This window comes from Canis lupus, chromosome 22 (assembly GCF_011100685.1).
Source record: "Canis lupus familiaris isolate Mischka breed German Shepherd chromosome 22, alternate assembly UU_Cfam_GSD_1.0, whole genome shotgun sequence".
Classification (NCBI taxonomy): domain Eukaryota; kingdom Metazoa; phylum Chordata; class Mammalia; order Carnivora; family Canidae; genus Canis; species Canis lupus.
Genome location: NC_049243.1, coordinates 24301935 through 24319860, shown reverse-complemented (window position 1 = coordinate 24319860; position 17926 = coordinate 24301935). Strand labels below are relative to the sequence as shown.

General features: G+C 34.2%; 1 protein-coding gene across 1 annotated transcript in view; it reads left to right on the top strand.

Moving 5' to 3' along the window:
* The window catches only part of KLHL1 (kelch like family member 1), a 370435-nt gene that overhangs the window by 340357 nt on the left and 12152 nt on the right, over nt 1-17926 (top strand). Inside the window, exon 9 of the mRNA XM_038569718.1 lies at nt 9437-9649. Coding sequence (XP_038425646.1) covers nt 9437-9649 — 213 coding nt within the window. The remainder of the gene's footprint in view (nt 1-9436; nt 9650-17926) is intronic.

Here is a 17926-nt window from a genome sequence, read left to right as displayed (position 1 = left end):
GCTTCATTCTCTGTCTGTGTCTCTATCTGTGTGTGTGTGTGTGTGTGTGTGTGTGTGTGTGTGTGTGTGTGTGTCTCATGAATAAATAAATAAAATCTTTTAAAAAATATGTGGTAAAAGGGAGCTATTTGGAAAATGGACTTTAACATGCTGCTTACATCTTGTTTGTATACTTGTATATGTCTCCACGTATATTGAGAATGTGACCTATTTTCTCTACTTCTGGATGGCATTGCTAAAATTAATTTGTAAAGGAATTCTATTTATTCAATTTAAAGGTAAGTAATTACACCTATGATCTGGGAAAATAGTATTAAAGCTAAATCAATTTAAGGTTGTTTTAATTAAAATGGACATATTTTTAGAATTATCAGCATTACATGTGAAATTTTTATTCTGCTTCTGCTTACTGAAAGTTAAGTAAGCTCATGTTATCTCCATTGCAAAATTTGTCAGAAAAGAAAAAACAAAACAAAACAACTTGGACTTTGTCTAATGCCTCATGAAGTTTTATGGGTAATCTAAAAAAAATAAACAGATGTAAGTAATTTTAATAAATGTAATTAAGACTACTGGAAATAAGAGACAATCATGTATGCAAGGGAAACGAGACTGGTTATTTAAAGAGGGAAAACTTATGACAAAATCTGAGTGTAAAAAGGGTAGCTCTAGAAGGTTTTTGAGAAGGAAACTTTTGGAAAGGAATTTTGTATGTGGTCCTGGCTCACTAAGATTATGGAGATTAGTATGTAAAGTAGTTTATTAGAGAAAAGAAGGAAGTGTAAGAAAGCGAGTTTGGGCAGAAGTTGAGCAAGGATACAGTATCACCAGAAGCCTTAACTAATTCTCTGAGGAGTTCCAAAACTTGGATTACCCTTCAGAACTATCCTAAATTCAGGCAAAAGGGCCAGACTTTGATAATAGTCATAAGATGTGACCACCTGGGCAGAGGGCATGCCCTGGCCAGGCAGCTGTCTTCAGTCAGGGTGATCCCTGATGGCCACTGAGAGCTGAGGACTGTTGGCAGCATTCCTACAGCTCAGAATCCTTCATTCCTGATAGAGATTCTGGTCAGCACATCCCAGCATCTAGCACAAGAACTCAGATTCATGCAATGCCCTGGATGACCTTGTCTCAATCAGTATATATCAACATGGGAGATGACAAGAAGGAATGAAGGAGGAAATGCATACATTTTTTAAAAATCCATTCTGTTGGAATAAAGGAGTTTTAATATCAGAAGTGCACTAGTATAAAATTGGAATTTGATTTTTCTGTTAAGACGATTATTAAATCTTAATTATTGCTCTAAAATGTAAACAAAGGTTTTTCTTTAATCTGCCTTGAAAAAATAAATTTCTATATTCCTGTCTTTATGAAGTCTTTCATTACTTCAAGTTGAATCTTCTCAATATTAAAAGAGCTAAGTTTGTTAACATCTAGTAACCCTCTGCATTTATCTTTAGAATCTCTTATTGCCACCGTGGCTAAATAGATAATCATTGAGTTTTGTGATGATCTGTAATCTTATTTAAGCATGTGCTTAAAACCTCCTGATATTTCACAAACTTCCCAAAATTCAACTTCTAATGAAGTGCTTTGGATTATTTAGGCTTATTTCTTTGGAAATATGGGAAGCATTGTCAGATAAGTGATGATAATTCTTCTTAAGTTTTATTATATGGTTGAATGTTATAACTGTTCCAGAAATTATACAAAATCCCTAAGGTTTTGATACATTCTGGTATAACTGTCATCACTTGCAATTTTAATTATTAAAATGTTGTATGTCACAGAATTCCCTTGTCAATTCCACTGTAATGACAAATAAGGGTCTCTGTTACCTTTAAGATCACAAAACAAAACTAAATTTTTAGAATTAATGGAAAAACTTTATTCAAAGAGACTCTTATTTAGAACATGGCTGGTTTTCTAATGTTTGCTTTTCCAGAACAAGGGTATCTATTACTTACAGAAATTTGGAAAGTATTTCTTTTTTTTTTTTTTTTAAGATTTTATTTATTCATTCATGAGAGACACAGAGAGAGAGAGAGGCAGAGACACACAGGTAGAAGAAGAAGAAGCAGGCTCCCTGCAAGCAGCCCCTTGTGGGACTTGATCCCAGATCCCAGGATCACACCCTGACCCGAAGGCAGATGCTCAACTGCTGAGCCACCCAGGTGTCCCAGGAAATATTTCTTTATAAACAAATATGAAACATTTATCTTTTCTCCCATGATCCTTCCAGAATTCAAAAATTCTTAGCGTGTATTCTTATATTTTCATGACAATGTATTTATTTGCATAAATTCAATAAGAATCTGGGCTTCTTGTGACAGGACACAATTGGAAACCCTAGTTATTTTAGCAAGGCTTTGACTTGACAGTCATTTTTGAAGGAGATATTCATAGACTCAGATATGACCATATAGTTTTAAGGAACTAAGGTTGCCTTTATGTAGCCAATGGAGCCCCTTGGAAAAATTCCCCTGGTATTTTGTTTACAAGATTCCTAGCTGCCTTATCAGAGGAATAAAGATAATCACTTCCTGGTAGATACAGAAACCTCAGGCTATTTGGGGGACTTGTAGAAGACCTAAATCTACAGGTATTGCTGAAAAAGCCTGATAGCAATTATTTGGCTTGGCTTCTTAGCCTTGAGTGACTGAAATTCCTTATGAAAATTTCCAGTAAAGCAGACAAAAAACAAATAAATAAATAAATAGAAAGAAAGAAAGAAAGAAAGAAAGAAAGAAAGGAAAGAAAAAGAAAAAAGAAGAAAAGAAAAAAAAAGAAAAAAAAGAAAAGAAAAGAAAAGAAAAGAAAAGAAAAGAAAAGAAAAGAAAAAAAGAAAAGAAAAAAGGAAAGATAAAGAAAACTATATGGTCAATCACTATTCTTATTGTGCTTATGTAAATAATGTAGGCAAGTGTGTTAAAATTTGACTTATTTTACAAATAAATTAATTTTAATTTGGCTAACTTTGGAAATGAGGGTGATTGTAGAATGAAATTAGGTTTCAGTAACATGACTTTGTGGATATTCTAGCTCAGATAGCTGTCTTTGAGTGTAAAAAACTGGACTGGATCCTGAATTCTTCTGGTCTTCTTAAATATCTCACAAAACTCTCCAAACTAATGTTTCTGATTTTTTACCATCCTCTTGACTTGGAATGGCCAAGAACTAAAACTGCTCTTTTTTTCTCCTGAAGCCCTGGAAACTGATACTAAACAACTTAAGGTAAACTTCAGAGAAAAATTCCCACACGGTCCATGTTTAGATGAACTTCATGCCTATTGCTCTGCAGGACACTCAGGAAGTTCATCAAAGACATACAAATCACTGAATAAGTTTATTTTAGCCATCCCAATTTGATGGATCTTCCATTGGAAAGTCTAGACACTGAGATATTTATGGATGGAACAGTTTTATGGATCAAAGACAATGAAGAGCTGAACTCAGCAGTGACCCATCAGCTATTGTCCACTGATGAAGGCACACAAATTATACTGCTTGATAGCCCAAGGGAATAGTTAGGCAGATTAAGTTGCCGAGTTGGCAGTCCATCCAAAAATTCCAAAACCAATCTCTGTAATGATTTTAGTACCAGACACAGATGTAACTAAGTAACAACCCCGATATTCCTCAGGGGACCTCAGGAGAGCTAAGGAATGGGGTTTGGACACCATGCTGGCATTCAGAACAACTGTAAATATACTTAATCCTTATCCTAGAACATTTAATGGAAGAAATAATTAACCAAATTTACCAAAGCATCTATTATGTGTGAAATGCTACTCTTCAATGGATCCAGAAGTATACTGCGGGTCCTTGTCTTCAGAGAATTGTTCAAAAATGTGACACTGTGCTAAAAACAATCCTAAGACTGAGCTCTTACCAGCTTTAAAAGTGTAAACAACTTAGAGGCACTGAACCTGGAGAAGGCTGGCAAGTAGGCTTTACCATGATGCCAGAAATAACAGGTAATTTTTAATACTTGCTAATGTTTGTAGACTCCTATACAAGCTGGTTTGAAGCCTTTCCATGACCTTCAAAAGTTATCAAAACAGTTTTAAGCAAAATCATTCCCAGGTTTGGATAGCCACTAACAATTTAGAGCAACAGTAGAGCAGCATTTGTGGCAAAAGTCACACAAGCAATGTCCAGTGCCTTGGGCATTCAATGAAAATTAGACATTTTCTCGAGACCTTACCCAGCTGTGGGGAGGGGGAGAACTTTGGCAAAGATATGTCAAGAAACCAGCTGAACTTGGGAAAAAGTTTCTTGGGTTAGAGTAGCTCCTAGAAGTAGGTTTGGATTAAGGCCCTATGAAATGTTATGTGGAAGACTCTTTCTACACTTTCATGACTTAGGAGTCTGTGATGGTGCTTACATTAGGGAATTAGATATTATCAGGTACATTCAATACAGCAAGTTGATGTACCCCACAGATATGCCCTTAAGCCTCCGGAATCCTAAAGACCTGGAAGATTCAAGACCTAGAAGAGCAAGCACCCAGAGTGCCAGCTCTGAGCTTGTTGAACAAGACCTTATGAGGCACTGGTGACTGCCCGTTCCTTAGTGAAACTACAAGGAATTAAGCCATGGACTCATCACACTCAAATGACAAGAATCTATAGGTTGCCTACACCTAATCAGCAAGTAGAACATTGAAAAGAAACCCTGGTTGGACTAGCACAACTCTGATGGACCTGAAACTACTATTTAGGAGAACTAGTCTGAAGAAATCAAGTACAACAAACTACTTGGTTACAACAAATGTCCCCTAAGGCCCTAGATAAAATATAGTGATAATCAAAGTACAAAGCTTTGTATTCATGCAGAATGCTGGGCTTCAGCCTGGAACTAAACATGCCATTCCTCCAGCCACAATCTTCCCTCCATTTCAGCAGAAATAAATAAATGAGCCATCATCCCAATTCCCTCAAGAATGAGGAATGATCAAAAGACAGTGGGGACTGAAGCCAGTAACCAAAAATTTAATGGGATTACTCTCAGCTGCAATTTTTAACCATGTTTTTTTCATTTGCCTTTGAATTTCCCTTATTCTACTCCTTCAGAAGGGTGGACTTGAGGCTTGCTGTCCTGTCTCCTCATTTGACTACCTCTAGAATAAACCCTTCCCTTGCTGCATACTTCATGTTTCAGTGATGGCCTTTGCTACACATCCGGCAGTTGAACTTGAGTTCGGTTATAGCCATACTAAAGTATGCACTATTGATAAAGTATGGAAAGTATTAAATAAATTTACCTAAGTAATACAGATAATAAATAATGTTAATTTTGTGGAAAAAGACAAAGTAGGATCAGAAGAGACTTTCTAGTAGAGATACATCTGAATTGATTGAGAGATGAATGAGAATTACCTAGTGTATATAGGAAAAAGGTATCTAAGGTAGGATGCACAATGGCACACAGGGATAGAAAAGATCCAGCACTATGTCAGAAACTTCTTCTTTTTTATGATTTTATTTATTTATTGGTGAGAGACAGAGAGAGAGGCAGAGATATAGGCAGAGAGAGAAGCAGGATCCCTGTGAGGAGCCTGACATGGGACTCAATCCCAGGACCCCAGGATCATGACCTGAACCAAAAGCAGACATTCAACCCCTGAGCCACCCAGGTGTCCCTGTGTCAGAAACTTCTGTTTCCAAATACTCCTTTTTCTATGAAATATAAATACCCAATATTTAGCATATGGCCACCTAAAATAAAAACAACATTTTCTAGCACCTTATCAATTAGTTGTTACCTGGACTACATTTGCTCTATGGTATATCAGAAGTGAGATGTGCAACTTTTCAAAATATGGATTATTCAGTTTTATTTATTTGAGTATAATTGATACACAATGTTACATTAGTTTCCCAGCATACAAGGTAATTACTTAACTTCTCTGTATGTTATCTTATGCTCACCACAAGTATAGCCACCATCTGTCACCTTACAACGCTATTACATTATCATTGACTATATTCCATATGCTGTGCCTTTTATTCTCATGACTTATGCTATAACCAAAAGCCTGTGTCTCCCACTCCCCTTCACCAATTTTGCCCCCACCCCTTTCCCTCCGGCAACCCTGTTTGTTCTCTATATTTATAGAGAACTTTTTTTTTTTTTTTTTTTTATTAACATGTGGAATCTAAAAAAAATCCAGAAGATAAATTCTTACAGGGTGCACTCCTTCCACTTTTCCTTTGTCCTGCTGTTTGAACTGTGGTTGTGATAGCTAGGGGTCCCTTAGGCCTTCAGGACCAGAGATTTTGCAGAGAAGTCTACAATGGAGTTTTAGTGTTACTGTACATTTCATGAGTAAGAAATGCTGGCAACTTTTTTACACTGTTCTGTAAGGATATTTGTAAATCAAAGAGCTAGGAAGAAAGAGACAGTGTCTTTCTTTAGGGCAGAGAGCGAGTTTGTTTCTTGACCAGAATAAGAAAGATCATGTCTCCATTCAGAGCAAAATTGGGCAGGTCTGTGGGTAGGCTTCTTTAAAGAATTAGCATTTCCTCAGTTTAACATTCTTCAGATGTGAGAAAGGCCAAGCCCCTGCATGAGCAATATTTACTTGAACCTCTGTTACCCTACTGGGCCTTGGGGTGGAGGGTGGACAACAAGAACCAATGTGAACTTGAAGTTCAGCAATTATTCTCTGACCTAGAAGTCTTGTGTCTTCCTCCAGCATCTATAAATGATAGGCTAATTTCTTAGATTTCAAATAGTAAAAACATTTTCAGTTCCTCACAGTTCTGACAAAGGGTCCTATTCTACAGATGACATGCTTTAAAGTGGAAAATAGCCTGGGTCTCAGGCTAGCCCTTTTCAACACATTTGAACCCACATCCTAGCTAATACAGGATTTTTTTCTTGAAACTGCTATATTTTATTTACTAGAATATGGAATATGAAATATATGACACTCACTTAGATGGGAACCTGACAACTAGGTCTCAAAACACTGAGACCTGGTCACTAAACTTTAGGTAAAATTCATCTGTGCACTGAATAAACACACAAGTTAGGGAAAGTCTTAGTGAAGACTCAGATTCTTGCCTTTCTCACCAAAATTCAGAAGAGTTCACTTAAATCTGGGATCGTTCCAATCACATGTTATTCATAGCAAACCAAACTATGAACCTGATGATTCCTAAGAACGTTATTTCTCTGTCCTTTCCTCATTGCCTCAAAATGAAATCCCAGCTCTGCAGCATGGCATTCATCAAGCCTCGTGTTCATCTACCAGCCACATCTCTCCTTTTGCCTCCTCCATAAACCCCCCTCATCAGTATGACAAACCTGCCACTCTTTATTTGTCACCTGCTGTGACCTTTCATGCACCTTGTCTTTATGCATAATGTTTTCCCTGTATGTAATGCTTTCCCCCATTTCTTCACCTTACAAATTTCCACTCATCTTTCAACTCTAAGTTAAAATGTCATGTTTCCTTTCTTGCTGCAAAACCGTCAGCTGCCACTTCCTATCTTGTCAAAGCATTTACTTCTAGCATCAGATTCTTCTCTGCTCCTCAGATTCTCAACATCTAATTTGTCATTGTAGTGAAGGAAAGCAGGGAATCAACCTAAATTATGATTAAATAGCTTATGAAGGGAGATCTGAGAAGATAATCATCCATGAAGTTATGTGCATACATTCTAGCATTGATTCTAACTGCTTGAGAGTATATTGTTTCTATCCCTTGGTTATTTTTATAACTTTAATGATAATTATAGCAATTGTTATTATTATTTATTTTTCCATTTTAATTCTTAGTCACTCAGCAAGTTTATGTTTCAAAATAAGTGGATTAGAGATGTTAGCTGATAGCATATATTTGTAAAGTACATAATTTTCAAAAGCTTTCAAGTATTAAAATATATCTATTAAACACTAGATTCATAAAGCAGTCCAAAAGACACTATTATGTTTTACACAAGTTATAATTTTCTAATTTCTTTTTCAAACCTCATTTTTTGGGAAAAAGTCAGTGCATTTACTCTTGTCAAGTAATTTTGCCTTAATATTAATCAATATATTAAAATTATGGTAATTTCATTGTTCATCTGTAGACTTTATAATACTAAAAGGGACATGTATTAAATGAAAGAAACCACTGATAACATGCCTAGGCTTTCATAAGTAATTTATAAAATAATAGCTACCATAAATCAAACATTTATTTTACAAAAGGGGCTGTCAAATATTATGTCATTTTTATCAAGGCATTACATAATTTTTTTATAATCCTTGTGTCACTGGATTTTATTAAGGGAGGGTTCACACAGAAGAAAGAGACTTAATGAATAGTGGTTTGTAATATACATAATTATATTAAAGAAGTAATTGATATTGTAACTTGTGAACTTCGTAGGAATATTTAGTTTCCAAATAAAAGGTTAGACTAATAATCTTAGTATTTGACTTATAAGCAATATAATTATCATTAGTTTCTATATACATTTAGCTATATACTTATATCTTAGTATTTTAAATAGTGTTAGAAAAAGAAAATATGTGATATATTACACAAAAATACTCTATTAACAATGCTGGGTTCAGATAAATCAATCCTGTACTTTATCAGTGTAATATGTATAAATAAAAGAGCAGCTTGCAGTCAACAATTCCTTTATGATAATATTTAAGAGGATACTTTTCTCATATATAAATTATGTACCAGGGACTGTGTAAGATTCCTTATGTGAAGATACCTACTCAATAAGTAAAATTTCTGCAAAAAATATTTAAATTTTAATAATATACCTCATTATTATAACACACTTTGAGTTAAATCTTTATAAAAAAATAAAGCTCAGATTTCATGAAGTGTTTAGGATCATAAAAACTTCACAATGAATACTTCATTTCTGGGTGCTTCTATAAAGTTAAACTACCCACTCCTTGTCCTTTAAAATGTTCGTATTGGTTAATTTCAATACACAGAAGACTGAGATCTGCCAGAGAATTGAGTAGCCAAGCAAAGAAGCATTACAATCGTAAAGGGCACACTTGGGCAATCAGAAACTTTTGTCATGCCAAGAATTAAGGGGAACACAAGTAGCTTTTAAAAAAATGTCTCTAGGATTTGAAATCAGTTTAAAGATTATATTTTAGAATTACTAAAGAATATTAGAGTATGGATTTGCACATCTAAGACCTGCATGATCTTATATACTAAATAATAATGTCTTCTTATGCATTTACGTCAACTTAATACTATACTTTTCAGTTTCTATTTACCAATATATTAATCACAATGTCCACTGGTAAAGAAAAAATTACACAGCTACTAATCTTATTAGAACACATCTGAGACTCATATGGTGATAGACAATTTATTTTTAAAGGCCTTCTTTTCTACACTTTGTCATTCAGACTGTAGTATTAAATCCTGTCTTTCTAATTGTTTTTTTAGGTTATATTCTGTTGGAGGTCGTGATGGAAGTTCCTGTTTGAGTTCAATGGAATATTATGACCCTCATACAAATAAATGGAACATGTGTGCTCCAATGTGTAAAAGGAGAGGGGGTGTTGGAGTGGCTACATGCGATGGTTTTCTCTATGCAGTAGGAGGTCATGATGCTCCTGCTTCCAATCACTGTTCCCGGTTACTAGATTATGTAGAAAGGTAAGATCCAAGGTCACAGCCATAGTGAGAGAAATAATGTAAATTATACTGATGCCTAATTCAAATAATTAGAAAGACTGCATAATTTAGGAATGGTAAATTCTGCTTTTTAAATCTCTTTCTGTTTGTCTCTTTCTGATCCTTCCTTCCCATATACATATATGAACAACACTTCCATTCTTCTTCTTTTTTAAATGTCAATTCCAGCATAATTAACATACAGCGTTATATTAGTTTCAAGTGTACAATACAGTAATTCAACAATTCTATATATTACTCAGTCCTTATCATGATAAGTTTACTCTTTATTTTTTTCTTTTAGAGAAGAGGAGTGGGGAGGAACAGAGGGAGAGGCAGAGAGAGAATCTTAAGCATGTTTCATATCCAGCACAGAGCACGACACAGGGTTCAATCTCACAACTCTAAGATCATGATGGGAGCTGAAATTAAGAGTCAGCTGCTAACTGACTGAGCCACCTAGGTGTCCCCAGGACAAGTGTACTGTTAATCCCCTTCACTTATTTCACCCCTCCACTTCCCCCTGGTAACCATCTTTTTGTTCTCTATAGATAAGAGTTTGATTTTTTTTATTCACCTCTTTATTTCCTTTGTTTTGTGTCTTAAATTCTAGAGTGAAATTGTATGGTATTTGTCTTTCTCTGACTCAGTCATTTTACTTAGCATGATACTCTTCAGCACCATCCATGCTGCTGCAAATGGCAAAATTTCACTCTTTTTATGGCTGAATAATAATCCAAGTGTATATATATATATATATATATATATATATATATCCCATATCTTCTTTATTCATTCATCTATTGAGGGACACTTGGGCTGCTTCCATAATTTGGCTATTGTAAATAGTGCTACATTAATAGTAGGGATGAATATGTCTTTTTGAATTAGTGTTTTTGTATTCTTTGGGTAAATACCCACTAGTGTGATTACTGGATCACTTGGTAGTTCTATTTTTTCCACATCCTTGCCAACATTGTTGTTTCTTGTGTTATTTAAGCTGTTCTGACAGGTGTGAAGTGATATCTCATTGTGATTTTGATTTGCATTTCCCTGAGGATGACTGATGTTGAGTATTGTTTCATGTCTCTTGGTCATCTGTAGGTCTTCTTTGGAAAGATGTCTGTTCCTGCCTTCTGATTATTTTTCATCTGGATTTTTTTTTTTTTTTTGGTGTTGAGTTTTATAAGGTCTTTATATATTTTGGATACTAACCCTTTATTGGATGTCATTTGCAAATATCATCTCCCATTCAGTAGGTTTAGATCCTTCAGTTTTGTTGATGATTTCCCTTGCTGTGCAGAATCTTTTTATTTTGATGTAGGCCCAATAGTTTATTTTTGCTTTTGTTTCCCTTTATTCAGGAGACATAACTAGAAAAATGTTGGTACAATCAATGTCAGAGAAGTTGCTGCCTGTATTCTCTTCTAGGAATTTTTTATGGTTCAGTTCTCATATGTAGGTCCTTAATCTATTTTGAGTTTATTTTTGTGTAAAGTGTAAGGAAGGGGTCCAGTTTCATTCTTCTGCATGTAGCTGTCTTGTTTTCTTGACACCATTTGTTGAAGGCACTATCCTTTTCCCAATGTATATTCTTGCCTCTTTTGTCAAAGATTAACTGACCATATAATTGTGGGTTTATTTCTGGCCCTACTTGAATTCTTTCTTGTTTTATAATTCCTTTCCTTCCTGCCTTTTTCCTCTTTCCTTCTCTCTTTCCTTTCCTCTTTTTCTCTTCTCTTTTCCTACTGAAAGAGGGAAGAAGGGAGGGAAGGAGGAAAATAACTTCAAAACTCTCTGTGACTTAATACAATAATTTTCTTCTTACTAACACTACATGTCCATGACAGATCCATGATATCATTGCTTTGTTACTCAGAATGGCATAGAAGCTATAATATAAGCACTGCACTGGTTCCTAAAGATTCCACATGCCAGAAATAAAATTCTCTTTTGTTCATACTTTAACAAACCAGTCACATGGACACAGAAAACTTTATGAGGGTAGGAGGACTTCTACGTGCAAGAAGAACAAGAGATATTTGGTGGATTGCACTGATGACCTTACCAATTTTCCTCTTAACATTAACAAACCATATCCATTATGTTCATGCTTGCAAGTGGTAGTCAGTGGCAGAAAGGTGCTCTAACTTTTACATTTTTAAGGATATGAGATGACTTTACTGAGAATAAGGCCATTGGCAAGAAGAAGCTTTTAGTAAACAGGCTCTGTTCAAACTTAAACCACTTCTTGAATAAAACATGTTTAATGTTATTGCTACTGCGTGAAATGGACTGTAGATATATGGCTATCTATGCATAGATGAAAGCATTATGCTCAATACAGTTTCACTTCAACATTCTCTTATCCAGTGAAATTAGGAACTACAGGTGTTATAGTAACAGTGGTCATAGCCGAAGTAAACAGATGGATACTTTTATATAAACACAAAATCATTTACTTAAAAAATACTGCTAATAGACAGACAGCTCATTCAGATTTTTCTCTGCTAAATTCTTGGGAAAAATAGCAAAAAAGACATATATCTTATATAAATGTTACTAATGAAATTATATTTTATTATTCTCTTCTAACTTTACTGTATAATGTATTGCAATGTTGTTTGTGAATAGAAGCATAAATAATTCAGTCTAGGAATACATTTATGATGCAAAATTAGACTTAAATAAGCATAGCTATTTTAAGTTATAGGAGTACAGTGGGTATGAGCAGCTTAAGTAATGCAGAAGCACACAGCATTATCATGATTCTTTTCTCAGCTCATATTATGTGTCAGATTAATAGCATTTTGCAGTTTCTATAACATATTCTATATTGATGATTTCACATGTAAATCATCAATAAATCAAGATGCATAATAGTACTCTGTAGAATTATTTTGCACATATAATGTAAAGACTGTTTTTTAGTATATAATCACAGGAAAACAAACCATTAGGAATAACAAGAAGTAGTGTACAATTCTACATATTATAGACTGATAGAACAAATTTTATTATATGACTATGATTTCTTATGGAAACAAAGATATTATATAATAGTAATGTTAAAGTACAATTATATAAGACATCAAAAGTTGTAAAGGGTCGGGCTGTCTTGAACACAAAGAACTCTGGCATCTCAAATTACAGCAGTAGCAAGGCAAGTACTGGGCAAGAATAATATAGAACAGAATAGTTGATGGAACTAGTTTTGCAGCCAAGCATACCTCTAGTAACAGCATCTTAGTAGACAATCTTAGTGGACAAAACCAGTGCCCGAAAGATGAAGTAAAGTTCTAGCAGAACTGCCCAGAAGGTCCAATCCATTAGACAAAGCACATTTATCTATCTATTTTACTTACTCTACAAATATTGTTTTGCATGTTTTTTTCACTGGGCTAATTCAACCTTAAAACTTACTAGAAGAAAGAGACAAATAAATAATTAGAACTTTAAGATCATGAATAAAACAGGAAACCAGGCAATGGGTCAGAAAATATGCTCTAAGGCATCAGTACCACTGCTGGCTAATAATAGATCAGGACCACCTTTGCCCTCAAATTTGCATCCCAGTAATAAGGCCTGTAGGAGAGAGATATGAAGATAATAAGAGCCTTCTAAAACTGCCCTTGTCAAATCCACTCTTACTTCCTCCAATTTATTCTCTATATAGTAGCCAGGGAGATCTTTTCATAATGCAGATTTGACCTGAAAATTCAATGGGATTTTCTTTTGTACCAATTATTAATATTATGATGAAAATTTATTTAAAATTGTCCATGTACTGGTGATGATCTAGAGTAGCTTGTTCACACCTGTACTCCTCCACTTGGTACAATTCTTGGCAGAAAGTAGTCCTCACCAAAGCATTTAGCAAATCAGGTAGAAAAACAGGTCTCAAATCTCTCACAAGGGAAGGCATCTGGAGATACACTGTACATAGGGAGTTCTAAAGATAGAAAGGTCCAAAGGGATGTATGAAAGGATGAAAGAATGAATAGATGAATAGACTGACGGGAAGACATAGATAGATTTTTAATTTTCTCTTTGCATGTGAATGCTGATTTCCATCATTATAGATTAAATATCAATTATATATATATATATATATATATATTAGGCATTCATTTAGTAGGCAAAAGTTTTGATAGGGCTTAAAATATTAAGCAGATTTTCAGATATTAATTGAAAATAAATTTTATCTTTATATCTAATCCAAACACTAACAAATAAGCATCTAAAAGCCTTTTTGTTTATTACTTAAAATAGATATAAAACTTTTGTTCAAAGTTTACCAGGATCTACGCACTAGTCATATCAGAAAAGTCATCTAAAATAAGAACATCTAATTTTTCTGTCAAGATATGGCTCAATATTGATATCATCCTTAGATCTTGATAAAAAAAATTAATAGAAGTTAAGATTTGCTGTCAGACATACAAGGATAAATGCATTATTAATTTAATTAAACAGTTTTTTAAAGTTACCTTAAAAATAATATGTAAGGTCAGAATAGAATTTGGGATTCTTTAATTTCTCTTCTTAGTTCATCTTTTTGGTTTAGACATATCCAAGAATTGCAGTTCTAAAGAGTGAAAACAGATGATCAAGGAGAGCATTTTATTTAAATTATGGGCACTCATCCTAGGCCTTATATAGCACACTGATACATTAACTAATATTTTGAGATATGTGAGATCCTAAATTTTCTACAAGACAGTAATTACTTGAACTGTTTAAAGTTAAATGTTAGATAGGGGCTTTTGAACCTTTTAGTAAGATATTTTCTTCTTTTTTTTTTTTCCTAAGATTATAGCACTAGCCAAATGAGTGTTGCATGAAAAGACTAACTAGTTTGTTGTTAATGTTATTTTTCTATTACTGTGCACATATAATCTTTCATGTTTCTTTGATAACAAATTATGTTCAAATTTATTTTAGAGACAGATACAAAAGATGAAAATTCTGACAGCCTTATGTATGTGGAGCACTTGCTTTACAAGTGTACACAGCAATTATTTACTAACACCATAGCTAAGCTCATTTAGATGCGTGATTAGATATTTGCCTCAACGGCTTATGAGGCAAGCAGTATCTTTGAAGTGGTCAGCTAGAGACAGGGATTACAGAATAATCTGTTGTCCTTGTACTACCTGGAATGTTGGCATCATAGTCATTCATCTGCCTGCTTGGAAGGAAGGAAGGAGAGCAATTCTGTGGAAAGGTAGACGTCCATAAATAGATGAAACATTATGTCCCGTGTAGATGGAAAGATGTCAGTCCTGGTTGTCAAACTGTAAAATTCATTTTAAGTTGTGAGAGTCTATTTAAAGCACCATTTGACTCATGCGGCTAATAATAGTTTTCTGTTATATTAGTAGAGAAAGTGATTATATAATCAGTTGGCCCCTAGTTCTGAACTGTTAAAAGGTATTTATTTTTAAAAGTGAGTTTTAACTAGCATTCAGGTCTCCTGGATATGCTCCATGTTCTATTGATTGACAACAATTTAAATAATTATTGAAGGTCTGCTGAGGAAACTGCATCTGAGGAGTCAAAGAGCTGCATGGCTTATCCTTGCTTTCCCTGGTTCTGTCAGCAATTTGTTTCTCTTTTCCTCAACCTTGAAGAGAGGATGCAATAAATATGATCTAAGTCAAAATAGGATTTTTCACATGTCTTCATAGAGAAGTTAAATTAAATTGAAATCAAATTAACTTTTTAAAACATTTTTGTATATATACACAAGGGATATTGAAAAGGGGAGCAGAAATCTAGTTGCCCCATTTTCTTTCCCAATGTTTCTGTGCCCATTGTATATTTAAGAGAAGTACTAAGGAAGATTGGGAGGATATCAACAGATACTTTTTACAAATCTATCTTAAAAGTAAAGATTAAGCACATAATCAATGTGAGAGTCAGAAAGACACAAACAATATTGACAATGATTTCTTTTCCTCCTAACATTGCACTGACTTTTCCTCCCCTCTGTCTTGGGGTTGAAATTGATAGTCGACTCAAAACCATGTCACCCGACATGTGACCCTAAATAATGAGACTGCTGCAACTAAATCAAAACAGGGAATGTGCCCTTATAGATCATGTGGAAGATCCTGTGAGAGGAATCTATACTGATCAGAGAATAATTTGTATGCTGAGACTGAATTTGAACTAAGAAATCCTGTCTTAATTGGTTGCAGTCAGACAGTTAACCCACTCTGAAGTTTTCTTTCTTTTTTTTCCCCTAAAGATTTATTTATTTGAGAAAGAAAAAGAGAGCTCTTGTAGGTGTATGCACACAAGCTGGGGGAGAGGCAGTTGGAGAGGGAGAGAATTCTCAAAGACTCCCTTCAGAATGTGTCTACACTGGGCTTGATCCCAGGATCCTGAGATCAGGACCTGAATCAAAATCCAGTTGGATGCTTAACTGACTAAGCCACCCAGGCAACCCATGAAGTTTTCAATTTTTTTAATTAAGAAATAGTGTTTGTTGATGACATATAAAATTAGGAGAAAAAAACCATAAAGAAAGCAATTTCATTAGTAACTCATTAAAATTCATTAATGTAAACTGATGTCTACATTTCATTCTTTTTCAATGTTTTAAGACCTATTTACTAGTACAGTTTAAACTACACACGCAAAAAAAATTGACCTATTTCTTTGTTCCTTTCTCCAACTGTATGTGTGTTAGTAGAGGATACAATGAATGTTTAAATATACTGTCTGTACAAATCAATGGATGGATTAATGTACGTGGTCTGATGGATTGTGGCTTCTGATTTTAAATTCTACCAAGGCTTGTGGCTTTTTTTTTGGGGGGGGGGCATAGGTTTGGACAAACACAACTCAAACAGTTATTATGTTGATTTTTATAAAATTTCAGATATAAATTTTACTAACCATATGTATGTCCTCCAGTTAATACAGATTTATAAATATTTTTCAATATTTTCTTTAAATGCAGATACTTTTACATTTCTTTTAAGGTAGATATATACCCCATGAAATTATTTGCTATTGTTTTGATTATTTCTAACAAACAATTCTACAATCTTAATGGTTTAAAATAATTTTGTAGTTATTTCTTTTATGATTGAAATCTTTCATGATTATGTGTTAGCTGGGTTCAGTTTGGGCTACTCTTATACTCCATGTGATATTGGCTGATGCTACCATCATCTGTGCCTCAACAAGGCTTTAATGTTCATAATCATTCTCTGCCAGAGCTAGCAATTAGGGCTGCCTCTCATTTGAGTGTTCCGCTGATGCTTAAACCAAAGAACCATTGTTCCCCTTTGGCTGGGATTCCAAGGCAGGGGAGGCCAAGAGAAGGGGGCTCAAAGAGGCAAATATCCAACACAATGAATCATCAGGCTTCTGCTTGTATCATACTTGTTAAAGTCACACTGGCCAGTGTTGGTCACAGCAAAACTTTCTGAAAAAAATATCTAATTTTACTGCTATAGTGATTACCTTTATAAGTAATAATTGTAGTTACACATAAAATATTTACCAAAATTTACTGTTGTGGGTCATAAAGTAAACCTCAACAATTTTCAAAAGCTTGAAATCTCATAGGGCATGTTTTCTGGCCAACATGTAATTAAACTGGAAATAAATCAGAAAAGATAAATTTTTACATTTTCAGCTGTTTGTTTTGTGTTTTTATTTTTAAGTAAGCTCTATGCCTGATGTGGGGCTCAAATTCACCACCACAAGATCAAGAGTTGCTTGCTTTACCAACTGAGACAACCAGGTGTCCCAAGTTCAGTTGCTTGAAATTTAGGTGATATACTTCAAAATGACATGTGACTCAAATTAGAAAATAATGTGAACTGAATAAAATGAAATGAAAATATTTATCAAACTTTGTGGGACATAGCTAAAGAAATTCCTTTTTAAAAATAAAATTCCTTTTACTAAAGTTTTTTCCAAATGCTCACACTAGACTTGGTATTTCCAGTCTCATTACAAGTCTATAGAAAAAAAAAAAAAAGCTACAGATTCACACTGTCATTAAAAGATGTCTCCCAATTTTCCTAGACTCTTGTCAAGAATTTACTAGGAATGTGCATCTTTAAACTTTGTTTATACTTCACAATGAAAACTGTTAAAGAACCATGCAATTTAAACCCCAAATCCCAATAAAACTTAGAAGAAGTACTAGATATTACATCTAATTATTAAATTACTTTAAGGCACTGTGGCATTGGCCTAGTCCAAACAAGTAGACAAAACAGATATGTGTTCAGA